Source organism: Heloderma suspectum, chromosome 6, assembly GCF_057233095.1.
Source record: "Heloderma suspectum isolate Gila_16-S chromosome 6, 16-S_ref, whole genome shotgun sequence".
In the NCBI taxonomy this organism is placed as follows: Eukaryota; Metazoa; Chordata; class Lepidosauria; order Squamata; family Helodermatidae; genus Heloderma; species Heloderma suspectum.
In genome coordinates this window covers 104,511,370-104,535,231 of record NC_139463.1, presented here as the reverse complement: position 1 = coordinate 104,535,231, position 23,862 = coordinate 104,511,370, and the positions used below count along the sequence as shown (strand labels likewise).

The window sequence follows — 23,862 nt, the reverse complement described above, 5'->3', positions numbered from 1 at the left end:
TGCTAGCGTTGAATGCGGTGGCCGTTGCCGAGCTGGCTCTTCCCGAACATAGCTCGAAATAAAATTGGATGACTGCTTGATGATTGCTCCCGAATTGGGAGCCCCTTTTGGCTGAGAAGTGGGGTGTACATATAAGAAGGAATCAAATAAATTTAAGTTTAGCCAGCGCGGAAGTAAGACACCCCCCCCAGTTACTTTGTGAAGCCACAATCCTATGCTCACTCTTCTCGGAGAGAGTCCCACTAAACTCATTGGTGCTTTGTTGTTGTTCAGTCGTTCAGTCGTGTCCGACTCTTCGTGACCCCCTGGACCATAGCACGCCAGGCCTTCCTGTCCTAATTGGTGCTTACCCTTAAGTAAACACAGGAGTGGGCTCTGTGTAAGGAGGCAAATGTAGAGAAGTGGCTCCAAAATACCACCACATGGCCTCCTCTGAGGGTGGGCAACCACGCTGCCTCTGCGCTGGCAATGATCATATAAGCCAATTCGCTGCACTGCCCTCCCCCAAAAGAGACTGACTGGAAGATGGGTTCACAGCAGTGACTCATTCATTGATGCAATGGACAGGTTTCTCTGAAGGTGGGTAATTGTGCTGTGCCTCTGCATAGGAGTTAGCGACTCCATGGATTTATATGCTCCTTAAAAAAAAAAAAGATAGCTGCAGGGAGTGCTAGAAAGGTGGGATGCAAGTATCTCAAAGAAATGAGTGACCCAATCACACCTGATGCGGACATGAATTACCTGTGCCTAGCAAAAGCTGATTGGAAGAAGGTAATGGCAAGAGCTACAGCAGGCAGTCCTCTGTGTGTACTTTGGGCTTCTAGAAGACTAATACTGCAATCCTATATATGCTTACCTAAGAGTTAAGTTTCATTGGGGTTTATGTTGGAGTAGACATGTATAGGATTGCACTGTTAAGGCTTAAAAATTAATTCTTACAGCCCATAGTTTGGGAATTTCTGCTGTATGGCCTCTCACAATGCATCTCAAGAGCACTGTTCCAGAATGGACTCCTCCAGTTCGCTATGACAGAATGTTCCACAATCTAGAGAAAAAATTCACAATATATAGAGATATTTTATTAGGAGGAATAGAAAAGGTGGGTTTCTTTTAAAATTCTATATTCTTAGACAAAGCCAGACTTTTAGGTTGTGTGAAATTATGCTTTTTAATGAGTCATTATAGAGAAAAATGGAAGAAAGAAAACAGTCACAGTTAATCTGAAACACAGTCAGTACAAAACTAGTAAATCACAAAGGAACAGCTTTCTACATAGTCTTTTATTACTCTTCCATGGCTAACCCTAAGTAACTAATTTAATATACTAACATAGGAAAGTGGTTACTCTATTGCTCCCTATTAAGAGATAGAAATGAAAATAAGGTGTGAATCTGTAATTAAGCAGACACCTTGATTTTTCTGGAGGCAAATGTTTGTAATCTGACTCCATATTCCATCAGTTTTTGGCCAAGTGCCGTTATATCAAGTTGTGCTACATTTACATTTTCCAATCTCCCTCAAATCTCTTGTAGGAACTGCCTTTTTATTAGCTTTACAATCTTTTAGGCTACATACAACCATTTATTTATTGCTTTGACTCGTTGCTGGCAAGAACAGTTGCTTACAAATCTGCTATACCTTTTTGGATTTGCACAGAAAAATTAGGAGGTGAGCAGACACAAATTGACTGCACAGTGCCCATGTTCATGAAGCAGTGAAATGCAGCAGAAATTGGTTAAGGCCCTGAAACCAACAATAGAAGAGAAGTCTGTTTCTTTTTCACCATATCTTTAGGCCTATGGGAGTGTGAGATGACAAAAACATGTCCTCTCAGTTATGGCCACATAAACAGAACCAGTATATGTAAGTGACGCAAGATTGTATGTGCGTGCCTATGTCCTTCCAACATTTTAATGTGAAAATAAATAAGGTTGTGAAGTACACGCAGGGCTGAATCAACTCAGTAGGTGGTTGGGATGGCAATATTTTTAGGATGGCAATGAAGCAGCAAGCAATTCCTTGCAATGTCACAGAATTTGCACGCAGCAAAAGATCCTGGAAAAAAAGCTTTCTCAGCACTGCAGTTCAGCCACCTGGGTTGGCAAAATACGTTAGTCCAGATTATGTGCAAAACAGAACAAAGAATGTGCTAGTTCATTCTGTGGGCATTGACATACCTCATGAACATTTTGGAAACCTCAGCATTTATTCATGAACTTTCTCCTGCTATTGCAGGGGTGCAGAACCTCTTTCAGCCCAAGGGCCACATTCTATTTTGGAGAAGCTCCTGGGTAAAGGGGAGAAAACACACTCCAAAGGTGGGCAGGGCTGAAGGAAAAAAGGGTGGAGGCAAAAACCAAAAATAGCGTATTGTAGCTGAAAGCTCTTGCTGCCAGTAAGTAAGCCTTAGGAGAGGCGTTTCAACCTTTTAGAATGGGGAGAAAACTGCACAAAACAGGAAACTACAAAACTGTCTGTGGTTGGGGGAAAGGGCATGGGGAAAGAGGAAGGGGGCGTGGCCACCTGGGGAATTTGGAGGTCTGGATTTGGCCCCTAGGCCTGAGGTTCTACACCCCTGTGCTGTTGTTTCTTCCACTTCAGCCAAAGTGGGAGTGTGCCAGCCCTGCAGTTCACACTTCTTCCTGACTGTTTTTTCAAATGGGTCTCATTTCAGGAGTGAAGAGGGATTTCATCATTCCCAATCCCTAATGTCCAAATATATCAAGTGCTGTTAGAGCAATCTTTTTGGAGTCCCAAATGCCTTTGTTTAACGTACATTCTAACACGAGACTGTTGCTTGCTACTTTCCTAGTTCACTTCCTATTTAAAATGTATTACCCGATGTGGTGAAGTCCAATCTCACCACTTGTCTGAGACACGTCAGAGCATTAAAGACCACCCTGTGGTGGTTTCACCACAACTGTCTGGCTGAATCTGGCCTATCTCTAGTGGAAATAACTGACCTCCAGGTAAAAACAGGATTAGGGCTGGCACGCCTGTTATTCATTCAACTGTAGAGCCGCTTTTTGTTTTCATTCTAGTAGTTATGAACGAAATTTTGACCCTTGCAGATGTGACTTCTTGCTCAAGGTAGTCTTTTTGGAAAAGGTGGGAGAAAATAGTAAGAGGAAGAGTTTTCAGTCTTACTAAGCAAGGGCACAGTCCAGCCAAAGTTAATAACTTAAAATGGTCAGTGTTTTTACTGCAAGAAACTATTTAACCCAGAGGTGGGGAACCTTTTTTGGCCAGAGGACTGGATTCCATTTTGGAAAAGTTCTCGGTGGCTGCATTCCCAGCCACAGGCAAAAGTGGGCAGGGCTGAAAAATGCCCCTCCCAAATTCCATGGATACCAGTTTATAGTAGGAAGCTTGTCTACTCAGAAGTAAGTGTGAGCAATATGTCTACACTCATACAATGAGCTTCTGCATGTCTACTCAAAAGTAAGCAGGACAAGCCACAGAAGGAAGCAGGACTGAATCACTCAGCAGCACTTTGAAATAGCATTTCTACTCAGAAGTAAGCAAGACAAGTCTTCCTCCCTTGGCCTCACCCTGCAGGGAAAAAATTCTTATCTCTGATCAGCAGCTGATCAGACAGATAAGCCCTTCCCCTGCTAAACACGAGAAAAGGATCCTTTTCAGTGCTAAGCAGGGGAAAGCAATTATCTCTGATCAGCTGATTAGCAATAGGAGCTTTCCTCCTCTGTGGCAAAGGGGCCAGGGCAAGAAGCTGCTAGGCTGGATGGAGAACCCCTGCAGGCCTTATCAGGCCCACAAGTTGTACGTTTCCCGTCACTGCTTTAACCCTATCCTGTTGAAATCAGCAGGGCTTAATATGTTTGACCTTGGCTGGATTGCATCCAATTTCCCTTAATCTTAGCTCAAAGGCAGTCCTATCAGTCTAGCATACATGTCTGTTAGGAGGCTGCTATCCTGCCAGTTGGATACACCATGAAATGTCTCTCAAAGATGCATCAAAGAAAAGACATCAGCCTTAAGGTTGTTCCTCCTGCACTTCACTGTTCTCTTTGCACTAAACATTCAAGAGTGCCTAGAACATGACATTTGGAATGGATCAGGCACAAGTTGTCAGTAGACTTTGTGAGAAATACTATAGGATTCTGGACGGCCTGTGAGCCACTAGAAACTTCTAGAAGAATGGTCTACTTATAAGATGGACTCCACAGTGCAGAGTTATGTAGGACATCTAAGCAGCATATGGAAGCTATCATGATTATTCTAAAAGTCCCAAACATAGTCGGAATTCCTTTGCTCTCAAGCAAGATGGATGCCCACAAGACCTCACATTCGCGGGGATTACCCTGAATAACAAATAGAGGGGCCTCGCCGTACTAGGTGGAGTTTTAAGTTGGAGCTGGTTTGAATTACCTTAATAAACTCTGCAGTACTGGTGATAAGAAACTCCCTGCAAAAGATTAATTGGCTGTATCCTAGATAATACTGTAAATATTCTAATAAGAAGAATGTCACAATATCATTTTGCCATTCCTTCAAATACAAAAGAAGGGCAATGTCTTCTCCAGCAGTGCCACAAACTAAAAAACAAGCTCTTCACAAAATCCTTTTGCCCTTCCTCAAAACAAGATGGAAAGGTAAACTCCTGTAGCAATGGGCTGCAGAGTGATACCATAACACCCTAAAGAAAGGGAAAGTCACAGTATCTATAGTGAACAATTTTAGGTCTCATACCCCTCATAAGATACTGTAAATACAATAATAGGATCCTTTTAATGGACAATATTTTCCTTCTTGAAACGAGATCTCAAGTTGGTGGCTCCCTTGGTGCTACTATAAATACACCAGTATGGGAACCCTTCAAAGCAAAGCAGCCTCAGTTTATTCAGCCTCTTTCCCAGTGACATACTACACACGCTAATAAAGAACCCTCATAATGTTGGGAAGGAGCTCCTCTACGTAAGGATGAAACTAGCATCACAAGCCAGGCCATTCCATTTTGACTGTAATTATGCTAATGGAAGTCTCTTTGAGAGGTCCCAGCAATGAGACGCTAGATTGGGTAGTTTATGGACCTACCAAATTTGGCAATGTGAATGCCTTTCAGTGGAATCAACCTCTAGGGGAACTGAGGCCCAAAGGCCAGAGGCTGTTCGAGGATCTACGAGAGAAGCATATTAACACTGGTACCCAAGGTAAGCACAGACACCTGGTCCTCTCCAGGGTGGACATGGGCCACATGACGGGGGAACTGCTGCTTGTATCGGAAGGTTTTCCCACAGGCAGAGCAGGCATAGGGTTTCTCACCCGTGTGAATCCTCTGATGTTTGACCAGTTTGGAGTTGACATAGAAGCCCCGGCCGCACTGGGGACATTTGTAGGGCTTTTCCCCGGTGTGGATTCTCTGGTGCTCAATCAGGGAGGAGCTCTGAGAGAAGCACTTCCCGCACTCCTCGCATCGGTAGGGCCGCTCCCCAGTGTGCACGCGATTGTGTGACACCAAGTGGGTTTTTTTCTTGAAGCATTTGCCGCAGAGGGGGCAGGGGAAAGGCTTCTCCCCCGAGTGGGTGCGCTCGTGCTTGAGGAGGTTGGAGCTAAGGGAGAAGCGCTTCCCGCAGAGGGTGCAGGTGTATGGCTTCTCACCTGAGTGGGTACGCAGATGCTTCACAAGGTTGGAGGTGCGGCTGAAGGCCTTTCCGCACTCCCGGCAGGGGAAGGGCGTCTCCCCGGTGTGGGTGCGCTGATGTTCTGTCAGAGCAGAGCTCCGGCTGAACCCTCGTCCGCACTCAGGGCAGGCAAAGGGTTTCTCGCCTGTGTGGATTCTCTGGTGCCCCATCAGGGTGGAGCTTTGGGAGAAGCGTTTCCCGCACACGTTGCACACAAAGGGCCTCTCCCCAGTGTGGATTCTCTGGTGTTCAATGAGCACGGAGCTCTGTGAGAAGCTCTTCCCGCACTCGGTGCAGTGGTAAGGCTTATCCACCGGCCTGCGGGGGGCTGGGGGTGGAAGAGGAGGAGGAGGTTCCAGGATACCCAAAAGGTTGATAAAACCTGGAGGATCATGGGAAGCCTCCTTTGCCCGACGCCTTCTCACCTGGCTCCTCCACCTCTGTTCCTCCACCTTGACCTGACTCTTGCAGTCCTCGGGATTCTGGGAGCTGTTTGGGTGTTGTGGCTCAGCTTCCTTTTTGTTCGCTCCGTCTCGGTTCCTCAGTTGTATCCCTGCACTGCTCCCCAGCGCTACTCCTCTCTGCTCAGGGCTTGGAGATGTTTCCAGCGCCCGTATCTCTGCCTTTCCTTCTAGTCGTTCCTTCTTGATATTTTTTGTCTCAGTCTGACTTTCAGTCCCAGCACCTGCTGAAAGAAAAAAAAAAATGAAGTCTGTAGAGCAGGGGTGCAAAAAGTGAGTCCCCACCCAAGCCTTGTCTGGTGGCCCCCCAAGCATCATCTTCTGCCCAAAAGAAAGTGGGAGAAGAGGGAGAGAAAACCCTCCAGAATCAGGCTTTATGGTCCCTGTCATAGAAACCTCTTTCATAGGGTGTCCTTGGGACATCCTAGGAAGCGATGCTTGAAGGTTCCTGCCAGCTTCCTAGGATTCTCTGGGGATGCTCTAGGAACAAGGCTTCTATGGCAGGAACCATAAAGTGCTTTCCCTCTCTCTTTTGGCGATTGGGTTGGGGTGGCTGGGGAGGGAGCTTCACCATCTTGATGCTGCAATATATGGAATATGCTGTTGCTGCAAAACCAAGATCTGTTGCTGCTGGGCTGAGCATGAGTGGTGTATCTGTGCGTGAATGGCATGCATCTGAATGGTGTGTGTATGTGTGTGAATGGTTTGAGAATGTGTGCGTGTGATGTGTGTGTGTGCATGTATGTTCACATGTACACGTGAAGCCCCCCATCCCCACCCCAGCAGAGACCTCAGGACCGGAAAAGTTGTGCACCCTTGCTGTAGAGGGAACCCATCAGCTTGGTTGTTAAAGATATTCATTGTGATATCCGTTTTGACCAGTGGAGCAATGCTGTTTGCCCTTAAGACATATTATCTGTGAGGAAAACAACCTCGGATCAGCAAGCTAAGTGTCTAGATCAGGATGCACACTTTCAGCCCTGAGAGCTGTGTCCGGTGTTGGTTGGGGAAGCTGCAGGCTGCACACACACCTACACATATGCACACATGGGATGGGCTGTTTTGGGGCCGCTGCTCCAGCAGCCCTAGCCAAGATTGCTTTCTTGCCACCATTAGTAGCAATCCTGGCAGCTTCTGGGTGGCACTTTGGAGTGTTGCAAGACTCGCACTGGCGGTGAAGGTTGGGACAGGTCTTTTGTTTTAGCCTGTTCATTTTGGTTTTGCCTTATTATGTGTGAAGTCTAGATTATTTCACTGTAATATTGTATTCATGCTTATTTATTAAAGTGTTGATTTTACCTTATTTGATTTATTGATACGTTTTGTCAGAATTTTGTTTCCAAAGCGATGGTGTCTTTTGGTAATTGAGGTTCACTGTGAGCTGCTTTGGCCACCATCCACTGTGTCTAGACTAAAAAATGTTCTGAAGGAAATGGCTGTTGGGCAGATTACGTGAATGTAACAATTAAGGCTGTGGTTGAGGGCAGTTGATCCTTGGGTTGCTGAAGATGTCAGCTGAAAGGGGAATGGAGGCAGAGGGGAGGAACTGGTATCCAGAATGTAAGTATTTGGTATGAGAGATGGGTGCTGTAAAGTTAAAAAAAACCTGTCCTCCTAATGCTATACTCGCCCTGCCAAATATACACTCAATACAGCAATAATTTGCTCAGGTCTGATAGCCAATCCCAACCCTGAACCTTTTAGCACTATATAGCAAAGCACGGAAAGATTTCAAGAGGATGGGAGAGAAAAGAGATGCTCTCTGCAGGTCTCAAAAGGTGCTATGAGTTTCCTGTTTCAGTCAGGATGGAGCCCTGAACAGGAGCACTCCAGTTAGAAGCCTGGGATACACTACAACATTTTATTACAGGTCCCCACTTGTCTTCTCTAATTAGTAAATTGCTTCTCCAGAGTTGTGGCGTGAGGCACTGGGGACTTAGAATCCATCACGGGGATGTGAACTGAAACAAGAGAGGGCAAGTTGGTTGCCAATCATTCTCATTTTAAAACATCCCTTTATAATGCTTGCCTTTTGTTGTTCCAAAATACCCCAGCTCCACAGAATATAATGGAGGTCACCCTGCAATCATATATTTACAGAAAAATCTATCTACAAAATATTCCCATTCTACAACTTCAGAAAACCGCTTCTTTTAAATTACAAGGTAGGTGCTTTGTTGGTCTCATAAACAGACGCATAGGATTGAAAATTACTTCAATTGTATGTTTCGTTGCACAAGCTATTTTGGCAACGCATCAAGTTTTCAAGCTGCACAAAACAATGTCTTGTCTGAAGAAGAATCCTGTCCATCTTGAAAGCTTGCTAATTTACCAATACAACTGCTCCCCCCAAAAGCAGTTTTTTTGATCTCATGCATCTCCATCAACTTGGGCATATAACATATCCCCTACAATCTGTCTGTTTTGACATGTGCATGCATACGCATATACATTTTATTTTGAACACTTATAGCTGAAGAACAATGCTGCCTAACTCAGGTTTGCACTTCCAGAATTTTGATGCTCTTTGGCTGTAATAAAATGCATCACCTTGTTCCATGTTTTTTGTCCTGTGGGACAGAATATGACTATTAAGACTCTGGTATTTTATTTTTGGAGTTATTAATCTGCAATTTAATGTGAGATGGATGAACCTCTGGCTGTTATTTTGTTTCTTTTTTTCTTTTCATCTTGCTCCCTAACAAAGATTTGCTCGGCATTCTTACCTTTGTCTCCGGATTTCTTCCCTTCCTCTGCACCTTGTAGGCGCTGCCTTTCCATCTTGTGATGTTCTATCCTAGAAAATCTGGGGAAGCTTTTGCAAAATCCACACAGATCCGTTGCAAAATACTAGACAGTTATAACAATCTTGTGGCTTGTAAATCAGTAATGCCTGCAGAGCAGTAGATGGAGCCCAGTGATGATGTCACATCCTCACCCAAGTTCACATGATGCAGGGGAATCGGGGAGGGGAGGGGAGGGGAGGGGAGGAAGAGGAATCCTGGAAGCGGTTGCTGGGAGACCAAAAGGAACACAAAACAAGGAAGGGCTGAGAGGAAATGAGGGCTTTCATTCCTTCGAGGCTGAAACCACATTTCTTCCATGCTGGTCCTAGAGAATCATAAATCTGGCAAGGAGTAAGATTGCCACCGTCCCTTCTTGGCAGACCAGTGTGCCATTAATGGCTGCACAGCAGGCAGAAATTCATCAGGGGAAAAGTTTTCATGGCATGGAGATTACCAGCAGTAAGGAAGGCTGCATCTGTTCACTTTCCGCCTGTCATTCAGTTGTCAAAAGCCAACAGCCCTTGCCAGAGGGGGATGGGAAGCACCAATCCTAGCAAGGGGACATTTTTTATATACCCCAAATAAGTTATTAATATTGTCCATTGTGTATTGCAGGGGTGGGGAACGTATGGCCCTCCAGAGGTTGTTGGGCTGCAACCTCCATCGGTCCTCGCCAGAATGGTCAATGGCAAAGGACGTTGGGAGTTTCAGTCCAACATCTGGGATGGCTGCATGTTCCCCATCACTGGCTTACTACAACTAGAAGAAATTACTGTCTCATCCATATTACGAGGAAATACCTTTAAACTAGCCATTCCCCAAATCTTCCACTAGCCTTCTGTGCTCCTTCCACCAATACTATTGGCTCCTTGGTGCTGCCAAGTTAGAGAAAGCTGTAGTCCATTTGGCTCTGTTAATTCACTTACAGTACAATCCTATGTATGTTTAGACAGAAAAAAGTCCTACAACTCCCAGCATTCCCCAGCCAGCCATGCCAGCTGGGGAATGCTGGGAGTTGTAGGACTTTTTTTCTGTCTAAACATGCATAGGATTGTGCTCTTAGATATGGAAATTCCCCTTTACCATTATTCACTGACTTAAACAAAGCCAGATCCAAATCAGAATATCTCCAAATGTGTGTATGTGTGTGTGTTGGGGGAGGGGGCTATATTCCCCATGGTTGCCATTGCCAAATTGACCTGAAAGGGGTGACATCAACAGGCAACAACACTGTGGAATCATGGCTTTGGGACTGAGCATGGACAAGGCTCCTACCCTCCAACCGCTTCCCTTCTCTGGGGCCTAGTTTGTTGTTTGCCCTCTGGTGAAGGGAGGGGGAAGACAATTACCTCTTGGTGAGAGGTGCTAGGTTGGTTGCTGGAAGAACCCTCGATGACTGGTGTGTAGGTCTGACGAGAGAACACTTAGCACTTCGTTTATATGTTATTCTGGAGGACCTGTTGTCTACCTAATGCCCTTCCTCTCTTGGATTTTCTGTTAGTTTAGTTTTAAACTGCTTTATAAAACTTGTAAGCTGCCTTGGAGGCCAATATTTGATGGAGGCAGAACGTAAATGTTTTAAGTAGGTCCTGACTTAAGGACATATTGCCTCTGAGCATATGCAAAGAGAATGCTTTCTCCTTCTGAGGGGAAGCCACCTGAGAGATGTGAGAGGGCTGAAGGAGATGGTGTCTGCACTGGCTTCATGAGCTTTCAGGAGGCATAGTGGGTGCCGAGCTAGATTGCGCCCTGGCTGAGGTGATGATGCCCCCTACCACTTCGGCTGTAGCTTTTGAGAGCTGAGCCCAGGCTCAAGAGTAGGTGATCTGCCTGGCAGTTCTTTGCCACTTCTGAAATTGAGAGTTAAGGGTGAGCTAAGCATTGTGGTGTAAGAGAGGCCCCAGGAGTGACAGGATCCCAAGTATACATATAGTGTAGCTGCAGTATAGAAATGGTGCCTGTTGCCTCCATAGCAGCAAAAGTATATAGTAACATGGTACTATTGGTGCACAAGTGTGCATTTTAACTTGTTAGCCCACAACACATGCACACCAACGGTGCTGCACACCATGACCTGCTTTTTACAGTGCTGCAGCCAACACCATGTCTGCACACTCAAAAACTGGTAAGGATGATCAACAAACAGCCAAGCGACAACCCCAACTAACACTGAGGGTCAGGATTTAAAAGAAAAAAAAAAGCTAGGAAGCAAAATGTTTCAAGTGAGCTGGTTAAAACCAGCAAGGTGGGAACCCATCCCTGTCTCAAGTGTCCAAGCATACTTCATTTCTCAAAATCACTCTATCACCAGCCAATGTAACCAAATGTAAAGAGTTCTCCTGCTTATCTGATTATCCCCATTTTCTGGATGTCCCCCTCTTCCAACTACACAGAAAAGATTAGACAAATGAATGGACACGATGAACAAACTTGGTGAAAAACATTTATTTTTGTAACTTATAATGACTTATAATGAATAAGATTTAGATATACATGATTTGTTCACAAAGGACAATTTTTCTCGAGGGCAGCCAGTACACTGAAATAAAAACATTAGATTTCAGAGACATTATAAAAAGTAAAGAACACCAGAGTGGCAATAGCACCTTAAAACCCAGTGTATTTATTGTGGTATACGTGTACATGAGAACTCTTTGCTGTCTTTTTCTGCTGCAGACTCATTGCTCTATGAAAGTTGCATGACTGGTGATAAACATGAGGGATAATACACTTTTGGCAGTAAGACATCTTTATTCTATGTTCTGAATAAAATGTCCAAAATAGAGCAGCTTCACAGTAAAGCTTTGGATAAGAAATGTCAGGACCTATAAATGTGTGGCTATTGCTCATTTTGGTGCTAGGGATCCAGATATCCGCTCTCTTGGAAGTGCTTCTGTTTGAGGGATATTGCATTTTCCCAGCACTCAAATCTATTATCACTGGGAAAATGCAACCTGGGGCATTTTGATTTGAAGATGTGGTTGTCTGGCATCCCCGGTAGTGTCCTTGGCATCACTAATGGTAAATGCAGAGAGAGGGAGGGGGAGAGAGAGAGAGAGGCAGGCCAGATTGGCAGATTAGTCCACAAAGATTATTAGCCCACTTGGCCATATACCTGTTAGGCTTGAAAGAAAAGAACCAACTCTCCTCTGTTTAAAAAAGCCTAGTCACTTGGGAACAATTCCTACTTGCCTGAAGTAACTAGATGAGTGGCTGTCTGCAAGCCTACAATATGGCCATGTAAGCGAAGTATGAAAATCAGAAGAATATGGACTTGGGGAAGAGCATCAAACCTTGACTCAGAATGCCAGAACCCTAGTTTGAGTGCTGAGCATTTCCCAGACTATCTATGCATGGGTTATACAGAACTCTGATTATATGTTATGTCTTCTGTGGTGTTCTTTGGGGAAAAAAAACAGGACATAGCCCACTGCAACTAGATGACTCTGTTGGTCAGATCAAGGAAATGGGGAGGAGAGAATGGATGGCAGGGTAGATGAGTCTACAGGAAACTTTTCATTCAGGGTTCTAAAACTAGTCAAATGGCAGCCACAAAGGGGCCTGGCCACAGCTCAAATGGAGCCTATAGTGAGAAGGGCTACAATCACAAAGAAACCACTACGTATACCTATTCTATGCTTTCTCAGACACTTGTATGAGAGGGGGTGTCTCTGCCCAGGGCCCCAAGGTGAGAGTAGTAACTGGTTCCTCCTCCTCCTCCTCTTCTGGGTGCATCTGTTTCTGGTGACGGGTGAACTGGGGCTTGTAACGGAAGGCCTTCCCACAGGCAGAGCAGGCGTAGGGTTTCTCACCCGTGTGAATCCTCTGGTGTTTGATGAGGTTTGAGCTCACACAGAAGCATTTCCCACAGTCCGCACATTTGTAGGGCTTCTCCCCTGTGTGGATTCTCTGGTGCTCGATGAGGATGGAGCTTTGGGAGAAGCACTTCCCGCACTCCTCACATCGGTAGGGCCGCTCCCCAGTGTGCACGCGATGGTGGGACACCAGGTGGGTCTTCTTCTTGAAGCGCTTCCCGCAGAGGGCGCAGGGGAAGGGCTTCTCCCCCGAGTGGGTGCGCTCATGCTTGAGGAGGTTGGAGCTAAGGGAGAAGCGCTTCCCACAGAGGGCGCACGTGTACGGCTTCTCGCCCGAGTGGGTGCGCAGGTGCTTCACGAGGTTGGAGGTGCGGCTGAAGGCCTTCCCGCACTCCCGGCAGGGGAAGGGCGTCTCCCCGGTGTGCGTGCGCAGGTGCTCTGTGAGGGTGGAGCTGCGGCTAAAGCCCCGCCCACACTCAGTGCACGTGTACGGCTTCTCACCCGTGTGTGTACGCTGGTGTTCTACAAGGGTGCTGCTGCGACTGAAGCTCTTCTCACACTCGCTGCATGTGAATGGGCGCTCCCCGGTGTGGATTCTCTGGTGCTCTATCAGGTTGGAGCTCTGGGAGAAGCTCTTCCCACAATCGGTGCAGCGGAATGGCTTCTCTGGCACTTGCCGGGCTGAACCAGGGGCCAGAGGTAACTCTAGGATGCCCAGCATATCATTGTAACGCCCTGAGCCTGGCACATGAGATCTCCTGCGTCGGCATCTGCCTGGTGAGGGGTTTACCTGCGACTTCTCTTGACTCTTGCAGGTATTTTGGAGGGTCTGGGCTGCAGCTGCCACATTTGGAAGAAACACTACTTCCTCTTCCTTTACTGTCCCATCACCTATGTGGAGAATAGGAAGGCTGTCAGAATTACAAGCTTCTCTGGCTTCTCTGGTACTTTTATGAAGTACTTAAAAGTTTGGTTCCTCGCCTCAATTGGGAACAAGTTGCCATCACAGCCTAAGGATTCGCAGGCTGATTCAGACTAGTACTTTACCTTGCTCACAGTTCTGTTGTCTGACATTAGTCAATTGGATACCACCAGGGAGCTAATGGTTAGATGGATATGCTGTATATGAAGGTGGTGGTGTAATTGTTACAGGGATGGACTATGGCTGGGGAGACCAGGATCCAAATCTCCACTCAGCCATGAAGCTCACCAGGTGACTTTGATCTAATCACTTTCTCTTAGCCTAACCTACTTCACAGGTTATAAGGATAAAGGGCAGCATGTGTGCCACTCTGAGGAGAGGTTGAATAACAATATAACTAATAAATAATATTTGGTGGAAAAGAAAAAGGCACATACACACATTCAGAGGTAGTCCAGTAACATTATGCTCCAGGGCTGGATGCTGATACTGAAAACCACTTCTGGGGCTCAGCTGTGGCTCAGTTGAAGCCTTTGCATCTCATCTGTACAGAATTAGGCAACAACCACCAAAATCAAGTCTCTCGTGTTCCTAGTTTCGAAAGGAAGCTTGGATCCATGCCCTTCTTCCCCATCCCCTCTGTGTTGCCTCACTTCTTGCCACAAAATTTATTTATTTATGTATTTCTATGCTGTCCAATAGCCAAAGCTCTCTGGGTGGTTCACAACAATTAAAACCACAAAATACAACATAAAACAATATAAAATATGAAAGCCTAAAACTACAATATAAAAATAAAACCAGAATGAAACCTACCAGCAATGCAGAGATTTAAAATACAGATTTAAAACAGTAAAATTAAAACAGCTAAAAGACTAGAGAGCTAAAATGCTGGGAAAATAAAAAAAGGTCTTCACCTGGCACCAAAAGGAGTACAATATAGGTGCCAGGTGAAACACTCTAGGGAGCTGATTCCACAGCCGGGGTGCCACAGCAGAAAAGGCCCTCTTCCTGGCAGCCACCTACCTCACTTCCTTTGGCAGGGGCTCCTGGAAAAGGACCCGTGAAGATGATCTTAGGGTCCGGCAGGTACATATGGGAGGAGGCAATCCTTCAGATAACCTGGCCCCAAACTGTTTAGGGCTTTGAATGTTAATACCAGCACTTTAAATTCAGCTTGGACATGGACTGGCAGCCAGTGCAGCTGGAAAAGTACTGGCGTAATGTGATCTTGTTGGCTAGTCCCCATTAACAATCTCATTGCCCTGTTTTAGACCAGGTAAAGCTTCTGGACCCCACGTATAATGCATTGCAGTAATCCAGACAAGAGGTTATCAGAGCATAGGTAACTGTAGCTAGACAGTGGCCATCCAGATAAGGGCATAGTTGGTAATATCAGCCTAAGCTGATTGAATTCTAACTTTTTCAAAAGCTTGAGCCCCAGAAGCAGATTATGTATGTATGTATGCAGGCATACCCCTTTATGGATCACTGCCTTGTTGTGGCGAAGGGGCTTGCGTAACTCAGTGAAGCCATAAGCTATGCCGTGCAGGGCCACCCAAGACGGACAGGTCATGGCGGAGAGTTCTGACAAAATGTGGTCCACTGGAGAAGGAAATGGCAACCCACTCCAGTATTCTTGCCAAGAAAACCCCATGGAATGTATCACAAGGCTAAAAGATATGACGCCGGAAGATAAGCCCCTCAGGTCGGAAGGGGTCCAATATACTACTGGGGAAGAGCAGAGGGTATTTCCAAGTAGCGCCAGAAAGAGTGAAGCGGCTGGGCCAAAGCCGAAAGGACACTCAGCTGTGGATGTGTCTGGTGGTGAAAAGAAAATCCGATGCTGTAAAGAACAATATTGTTTAGGAACCTGGAATGTAAGATCAATGAATCAAGGTAAGCTGGAGGTGGTCAAACATGAGATGGCAAGACTGAACATCGACATCTTGGGAGTCAGCGAACTAAAATGGACAAGCATGGGCGAATTTAATTCAGGTGACCATCATATCTACTACGGTGGGCAAGAATCCCTTAGAAGAAATGGAGTAGCACTCATAGTCAATAAAAGGGTGGGAAAAGCAGTACTGGGGTACAATCTCATAAACGATAGAATGATCTCAGTACGAATCCAAGGCAAACCATTCAATATCACAGTAATTCAAGTCTATGCCCCAACCACTGAGGCCGAAGAAGCTGAGGTTGATCTGTTCTGTGAAGATCTAAAACACCATCTAGATGATGAAAAGGACCAAAAAAAGATGTCCTTTTCATCATAGGAGATTGGAAAGCTAAAGTAGGAAGTCAAGAAATAACTGGGATAACAGGCAAGCATGGCCTTGGTGTACAAAATGAAGCAGGACAAACGCTAAGAGAGTTTTGCCAAGAGAACATGCTGATCATAGCAAACACTCTTTTCCAACAGCACAAGAGGCGACTCTACACATGGACATCACCAGATGGTCAATATGGAAATCAGATTGATTATGTCCTTTGCAGCCAAAGATGGAGATGCTCCATACAGTCAATAAAAACAAGACCTGGAGCTGACTGTGGCTCAGATCATGAGCTTCTTATTGCAAAATTTCGGCTTAAATTGAAGAATGTAGGGAAAACCACTAAACCATTCAGGTATGACCTAAATCATATCCCTGATGAATATACAGTGGAGGTGAGGAATAGATTTAAGGGATTAGACCTGATAGACAGAGTGCCTGAGGAACTATGGACGGAGGTCCGTAACATTGTTCAGGAGGCAGCAACTCAATCCATCCCAAAGAAAAAGAAATGCAAGAAAGCCAAGTGGCTGTCTGATGAGGCTTTACAAGTAGCTGAGGAAAGAAGGGAAATGAAAAGCAAGGGAGAAAGGGGAAGATATACCCAACTGAATGCAGAGTTCCAGAGAATAGCAAGGAGAGACAAGAGGGCCTTCTTAAATGAACAATGCAAAGAAATTGAGGAAAACAATAGAATGGGAAAGACTAGAGATCTCTTCAAGAAAATCGGAGATCTCAAGGAAACGTTTTGTGCAAAGATGGGCATGATGAAGGACAAAGAAGGCAGGGACCTATCAGAAGCAGAGGAGATTAAGAAGAGGTGGAAAGAATACACAGAAGAACTATACAGGAAAGATCTTAATGTCCCTGATAGCCATGATAGTGCAGTCACTGAACTTGAGCCGGATATCCTAGAGAGTGAAGTCAAGTGGGCCTTAAGAAGCATTACTAACAACAAAGCTAGCGGAGATGACAGTATTCCAGCTGAGCTATTTAAGATCCTAAAAGATGCTGCTGCTAAAGTGCTGCACTCAATATGCCAACAAATTTGGAACACTCAATAATGGCCACAAGACTGGAAAAGGTCAGTTTACATTCCAATTCCAAAGAAGGGCAATGCCAAAGTGTGTTCAAACTACCGTACAATTGCGCTCATTTCACATGCCAGCAAGGTGATGCTCAAAATCCTACAAGCTAGGCTTCAGCAGTATGCGAACCGAGAACTACTAGAAGTACAAGCTGGGTTTCGAAGAGGCAGAGGAACTAGAGATCAAATCGCCAACATTCGCTGGATCATGGAAAAAGCAAGAGAATTCCAGAAAAACACCTATTTCTGCTTCATTGACTATGCTAAAGCCTTTGATTGTGTGGATCACAACAAACTCTGGCAAATTCTGAAAGAGATGGGAGTACCAGACCACCTTACCTGTCTCCTGAGAAACCTGTACGAGGGTCAAGAAGCAACAGTAAGAACCAGACATGGAACAACCGATTGGTTCATAATTGGGAAAGGAGTACAACAAGGTTGTATACTGTCGCCCTGCTTATTTAATTTATATGCAGAGTACATCATGAGAAACGCCAGGTTGGATGAATCACAGGTCGGAATTAAGATTGCCGGGAGAATTATCAACAACCTCAGATACGCAGATGATACCACCCTAATGGCAGAAAGCAAAGAGGATCCAAAGAGCCTCTTGTTGAGGGTGAAAGTGGAGAGTGCAAAAGCTGGTTTGAAACTCAACATTAAAAAAAACTAAGATCATGGCATCTGGCTCCATCACTTCCTGGCATATAGAAGGGGAAGAAATGGAAGCAGTGACAGATTTATTTTCTTGGGCTCCAAGATCACCGTAGATGGTGACTGTAGCCATGAAATTAAAAGATGCTTGCTCCCTGGGAGGAAAGCTATGGCAAACCTAGACAGCATAGTAAGAAGCAGAGACATCACCTTGCCGACAAAGGTTCGTATAATCAAAGCTATGGTTTTCCCAGTAGCAACATATGGCTGTGAGAGCTGGACTATAAGGAAGGCTGAGCGCCGAAGAATCGATGCTTTTGAATTGTGGTGCTGGAGAAGACTCTTACGAGTCCCCTGGACTGCAAGGAGGTCAAATCAGCCCATCCTAAAGGAAATCAACCCTGAGTGCTCATTGGAATGTCAGATACTGAAGCTGAAGCTCAAATATTTTGGCCACCTAATGCGAAAACTCCCTGGAAAAGACCCTGATGCTGGGAAAGATTGAAGGCAAAAGGAGAAGGGGACGGCAGAGGATGAGATGGCTAGATAGCATCACCGATGCAATGAATATGAACTTGAGCACACTCCGGGAGAGACAGCAGGACAGGAAGGCCTGGTGTGCTATGGGCCATGGAGTCATGAAGAGTTGGACACGACTGAATGACTGAACAACAACAACAACAACAAATGCAGGCATACTTAAGTTACATAATTCATTCTGATTTCAGAATAAAGTCATCCAGGTTGCAGAATATGCCTTTTGGGATGGGTTTGGAGCACAGTGGGCATAGACACACCTACCTGTCAAGTACGTATCCAGCTAAAGGAAAGAAAGGACTTATTTTTGACTACAGTATGGTGTTGCTCAGTTTCTCACCTGGACAGACTTTGCCCCTTAGGATCTCCTCTTCCTCTGCAATCTCAAGTTCTGGAACATATTCATTTCTGTCATCTTGGGCCATCCAGAATAAAGCAAAATTTGCTGAGTTGAAAACCTGCTTGTGAGAGACAGAGAGTCAAGATTTTAGGCTCACTCTGTCTTTTGAGAGGATTCTTTGTGTTTCAATGTGAACAGAAAAAAACCCTTATTGCTACATGAGCAAATGTACTGTCATGAACTCATACTTTCCCAGAACATATAGTCTACCACTATTATTATACACATAATCCCAGTCATTAAAATAATTACACAGATATTAGTATAGTGAATAAAGCTAACATGGAGGTGGACGATAAATATCTTGGACTTAATTTGAGCCTGTGAAGTAATAATAAAGACAAGTTCCTCTGAGCATATGAAGAGTGTCCTTCCCACACCACTTAAGAATCATTCATAACCGCAGCCCTTTAGCCTCAGCACCTCGTCTTTAAGAGATGCTTTGCATATAACAAAGGCAACCAACTGACTTCTTAAAACTATGTTGAGAAAATGAATAGCTTTTTATTGCTTTTTCATGTTTCACTGAGACTGGACTGCCAGATAATGAAGTAACAAAGTGATATACTGCTATAGTATTGGGGCTTGATTTGCAGTGCCAGAGCATAACCTTGGAAGATGTGAAGCAATAAACACCATATCTGACCATGCACGGAGAGTCTTGTCATGACTAAGTAACCACAACTAGCTCTCATGCATCTAGGAATAGGGGGGAAAGCTTTCTAGAGCAGGGGGAGTAATTTTTTAGAAGGGGAACCATGGTGAAATGGTTGCAATGGTTTTACATCCACCTCTTTAAAGTGTACTAGCTTTGGCTCTCAATAAAAACAACACTAGAGGAATGATCTGACAGCAACCTCCCTTGATTAATATATTCTTCGGTTTATTCTGGCTCAGTCAAGTCAACATTTACAGTGGTATAAAGAAACCAGATGAAGTGGGTGGGATAGATGGAGGGATTAAGACTGATCATTGGGGCTAGGCACACTACAGAGGCAGGATCAAAATACATTCAAACCTGAAGGGAGAGGTTGGGGAAATAAACACTAGAGCCCCCTGGACGAACTAGGTCAGCCTTCTGCAACCTGGTGCCCTCCAGATGTATTGGGCTACAACTCCCACCATCCCAGCCATGGGCCTGCTGGCTGGGGATGACAGGAGTTGCCCAGCATCTGGAGACCACTAGGTTGCAGAAGGCTGAGCCAGGTTGCCAAGGCAGGGGTTCATAGAACAAATGGAGCTAAGACACAAGGCCAACTCATGTGCTGTGCCCGTTGTGAAGCACTAGTTCCGCAGCACACTAGCGTCTAAATCATTCAACACGAGAGCCGCCCACAAACTTGCTGCTGCGAAACTTCCTTAAGGTTGGTTGACCGGGTCATGTCAAATTGTGACTTATGCTTGCGAAAAGCAGTTTAGGCAATGAGTCATTGAGGGGGCGATGCAATCCGGGGCGGGGGGCGGGGGGCGGGGACGGACGACTAGCCAGTGCTGAACAAAATATATCACTGACTCCCATCGCAGGAGGATGGGTTCAGACGTACACAACCCTCCCCCGCCCCAGCCCGCTTCTAGTTACATAGCACTGTGCGGGTGGATCGTGAGGATGGGGAAGACTGGCAGGATGGAGAGAATGTGTGGGAAAGGGAAAGTACGCCGTATGACAGATATGCATTCGCTTCCACAGAATGCCTCCTTCTTTCCAAGAGATTGTAGTGCAGGATGAGTAGCCGGGGTGGGGGCGATCAATCTACGCCTCCCCCCGCTTTTTTTTTTTTTTTTGCAGTGCTCGAAGGTACTGCAGAGCGCGACTCCCCTAGCCCTTGTATTTCCCTGCCCCCCTCCCCAGATCTCCTTTGTGCCTCAGCTGCAAGCCCCCCTTCCCGAAAAATCCCCCCACCCCTCCAGTCAGGAACCGGCCTCCCGCCCCCTCTCGGCTGGCGGCTCCCGTCGCTTACCAGGCGCCTTGGCAACCCCAGACCGCAGGCGCAGGAGGCGATGTGCCCCCGCGAAGGCCGTCCCCAGGAAATCCCATCCCGGCGTCAGGAGTTCCCTGTGCGTGGGCGGCTGCCGGCCAGCCCTTCCCGGCCCCCGGCGCAATGCGAGGAGGGTCGGAGGCGTCGCGTCCTCGCGCGGCTCCGGACGGGGGCCGGTCCCGAGTCGCGTGGCGGGGTGCCCGTTTCGGAAACAAGGCAGCCGCCTCCGGAGAGTTATTGTGGCATTTCCCCAACACCTGCCTGGAAAAGGATCTGCCTCTCAAAATATGATAGCTCAAAATTTATTTTATTTATTGCATTTATATCCTGCCTTTTTTCCTCTTGCAAGAAACCCAAGGCAGCTTACACAATGCTGCTGCTCCTCCTCCATTTCATCCTCACAACAACAACCGTGTGAGGTGGGTTGGGCTGAGAGTCTGTGACTGGCCCAAAGTCACCCAGTGAGCTTCCATGGCTGAGTGGGGACTAGAACCCGGATCTCCCAACTCCTATTCCAACACCTTCACCACTACACCACGCTGGCTCTCAAAATGAGCTCAAAATATGATATCAAAATATGATATGATAGCTCAAAATGAGCTCAAAATATGATAGCTGCCTGAGCGGGTAAACGTGGGAGTCGGGAGATCCGGGTTCAAGTCCCCACTCGGCCGCGGAAGCTCACTGGGTGACTTTGGGCCGGTCACGGACTCTCAGCCCAACCTACCTCACAGGGTAGTTGTTGTGAGGATAAAATGGAGGAGGAGAAGGATTATGTACGCTGCCTTGGGTTCCTTAAGAAGGAAAAAAGACAGGATATAAATGTAATTAAATAAATATTATGTCAATCGTATTTCCCAGGGGGGTCAAAACTGCATAGGGTGGACGACCTGAGCCATGCCTATGGGGTAACAGGAAATTGTTGCGTGTCCTGGATGGGTACCTGGAAAAGCTGCTGCCTCTCCAGCGCAGGTGGAATGCCTTTGTTTGCCCCACTGAGAAAGAGCCTGGGTGGTTCAGGAGGTGGAGAATTCGGATTGAATGGAACGAGCTGGTTTGCATGTTGCATCTGCTTGCTAGGGATGCATTTATTCATGGCCTCGGGCAAGTTGCTCCAGTGATGTAATCATTGGCAACCACGGGCAAGCAGACTTGGAGGACTGCCTAAACCAACCTGCCTGCTCCATGAGCTCAGCATCTTCAGAGTCTGTGCTTCTGTGCCCACTTGTAAGAGCAATTAGCCTGCAGGCAGAAGGGATAGAGCCTTTGCGTTGTGGCCCCATGCTTGTGGAACTCTGTGCCAATTGAAGTCCCCTACACCCCATCATTACAGACATTCCAGTGGTTCCTAAAGACACACCTGCTCACCTTGGCCTATGACTGAGTTAAGGCTTTATTGGGTGGTGTTGTGTATGGTGGTATCTGGCTTGAATTGTTAAATCTGAGGTTTTATACTTAGCATTCTTATTGTCATTTTATCGTATTTTATTATTTAAAATTTTGTATGCTGCCTTCAGAGGCTTTCCAATAAAAGGCAGTTTATAAATATTTTAAATAAGTAAATCATTAACCAGAGTCACCAAAATCTCAAGAAAAAATTCCCAAGATAATCTCACAATTGTGAGTAACATAATTAGGGTATTTTTTCTGATTCTCTTGACTCCAGGGCTGCAGTCAAGGCAGCACATTTATCCAGGCACCTGGGACTGAACGTGAGCAGAGAGTCTGGGTTTTCTTTCCATCTGGAGCATGTGTGTGTGCACGTGCATCTGTAAACACACACATACGCAACTTCACACATACCGTATCACAAGTAGTTTTTGAAACTGCCCCAGAATAGTGCCAGATTAAAAGCAACAAGAAGCACCAGAGAGATTTGTTACTTGTATCCATATAGTTCTGGCTTCCCTAGAACCAGTACTTTCCCCCCCAGGAATTAATATGCACAACAGATCTTTAGGGTCCAGCCCCAGGACCACATTGTTTTCCATAGCAGTACCCATATTTCCTATACAATTTCCATTGGCTGGGAATGCTTTCTGAATTCTGAAGGCTAATAGGTGGCAAGCATGCCTCTGGGAAGATCAGGAAGTGTTGAAGGATCCAGACTAACAGTGCAAACCTATGTATGTTTATTCAGAACTAAGACTCATTCTGTTCAGTGGGGCTTACGCCCTAGTTAGAGTGTTTAGGGTTGAACATAAGAAAAGCCATGCCAGATCATACCATAAGGCCTATCTAGTTCAGCTTCTTGTTTCCCACAGTGGCCAATCAGATGCTTATGGAAAGCCCACAAGCAGGACATGAGGTCAATAGTCCTCTATCGTTGTTCCCTAGCAACTGGTATTGCGAGGCCTACTGCCTCCGATCCTGGTGGAAGCATATAACCGTAATGACTAGTAGCCATTGATAACCTTATCCTCCATTAATGTGTCTAACCCCCTTTAAAACTGTCCAAATTCGTGACCATCACCACATCTTGTGGTAGCAAATTCCACAGTTAAACTATGCACCGTGTGAAGAAGTATTTCTTGCTGTCTGTCCAAAATCTCCCACCATTCACCTTCATTGGATGACCTTGGGTTCTAAGATTGCACAAGAAGGAGAAAAACTTCTTTCCAGCCACTTTCTCCACACCATGGAGAATTTTATTCACCTCTTTCATGTCCCCCCATTTTTAAAGTACCCCCCCATTAAGCTTGTCTACTCAGAAATAAGTTCAATAGGACTCAATGCTCATATAAGTGTGTATAGGATTGCAGCCTAAACACATTTACTAGGGAACCCCATTGAACACATCTGAGTAGTCATACATTGGATTGTGCTGTTAGGCTGGATCCAACCCCAAAATAGTCCTGAGGTAATCCCAGAAGCCATGCCTGTGACTTTGGGGCTACCTGCAAAATGAAAAAGCTGAGGAAATTCCCAAGATTGCTCCGGACTGATCCCCAAGGCAATTCCTGATTTGCCAAATCACTCTATCCATCCTGCCTTATCACCCAATGAGAACACTATGACCCTAAAATGAGACACTTAATTTGCATTTACTAAAAATCATCCAGAAGGCACATACAACTTTTACTCCACAGCCATTCTTTTTCCAAATCTTTTTTATATGTAACAAATGCATGTTGCTGAAATATTATTTTGCTCCCAGTTACATAAAAATAAATATTACAGGGGTAAATTTGGTAGAATGTTGACAAGAGGAACTGCCAGATGCAGTGGGAAACCAAATTTGGGAACCCCACAACAAAGAGCAGGGGTAAAGATGGCCCATCAAACCAGTGTCCTGCATGGAATGTT

At 45.7% G+C, this 23,862-nt stretch overlaps 1 protein-coding gene and 1 long non-coding RNA gene across 2 annotated transcripts in view; one reads left to right on the top strand and one right to left on the bottom strand.

Annotated features, from left to right (window-relative positions):
- Window positions 1–23,862, top strand: part of LOC146342242 (uncharacterized) — a 45,735-nt gene that overhangs the window by 736 nt on the left and 21,137 nt on the right. The gene's annotated exons all lie outside the window — the stretch shown is intronic.
- On the bottom strand, window positions 1,158–21,749 carry LOC146342244 (uncharacterized). The gene is made up of 6 exons (XM_084807075.1): window positions 21,500–21,749; window positions 18,521–18,641; window positions 12,541–13,595; window positions 10,239–10,298; window positions 8,830–8,953; window positions 1,158–6,330 (listed from the first exon to the last, which is right to left on the bottom strand). The coding sequence occupies exons 1-6, from the start codon at window positions 21,650–21,652 to the stop codon at window positions 5,138–5,140; spliced, it is 2,706 nt and encodes a 901-aa protein (XP_084663201.1). The 5' UTR covers window positions 21,653–21,749; the 3' UTR covers window positions 1,158–5,137.

Excerpts from the sequence above, each read along its gene's own strand:
- LOC146342244 (XM_084807075.1), bottom strand. The coding sequence starts at position 21,652 with ATGAATAAATGCATCCCTAGCAAGCAGATGCAACATGCAAACCAGCTC. Across the intron at positions 8,954-10,238 it reads CTAGCACCTCTCACCAAGAG|TATTTTGCAACGGATCTGTG; the intron begins GTAATTGTCTTC and ends ATAACTGTCTAG. Across the intron at positions 6,331-8,829 it reads GAAGAAATCCGGAGACAAAG|CAGGTGCTGGGACTGAAAGT; the intron begins GTAAGAATGCCG and ends TTTTTCTTTCAG.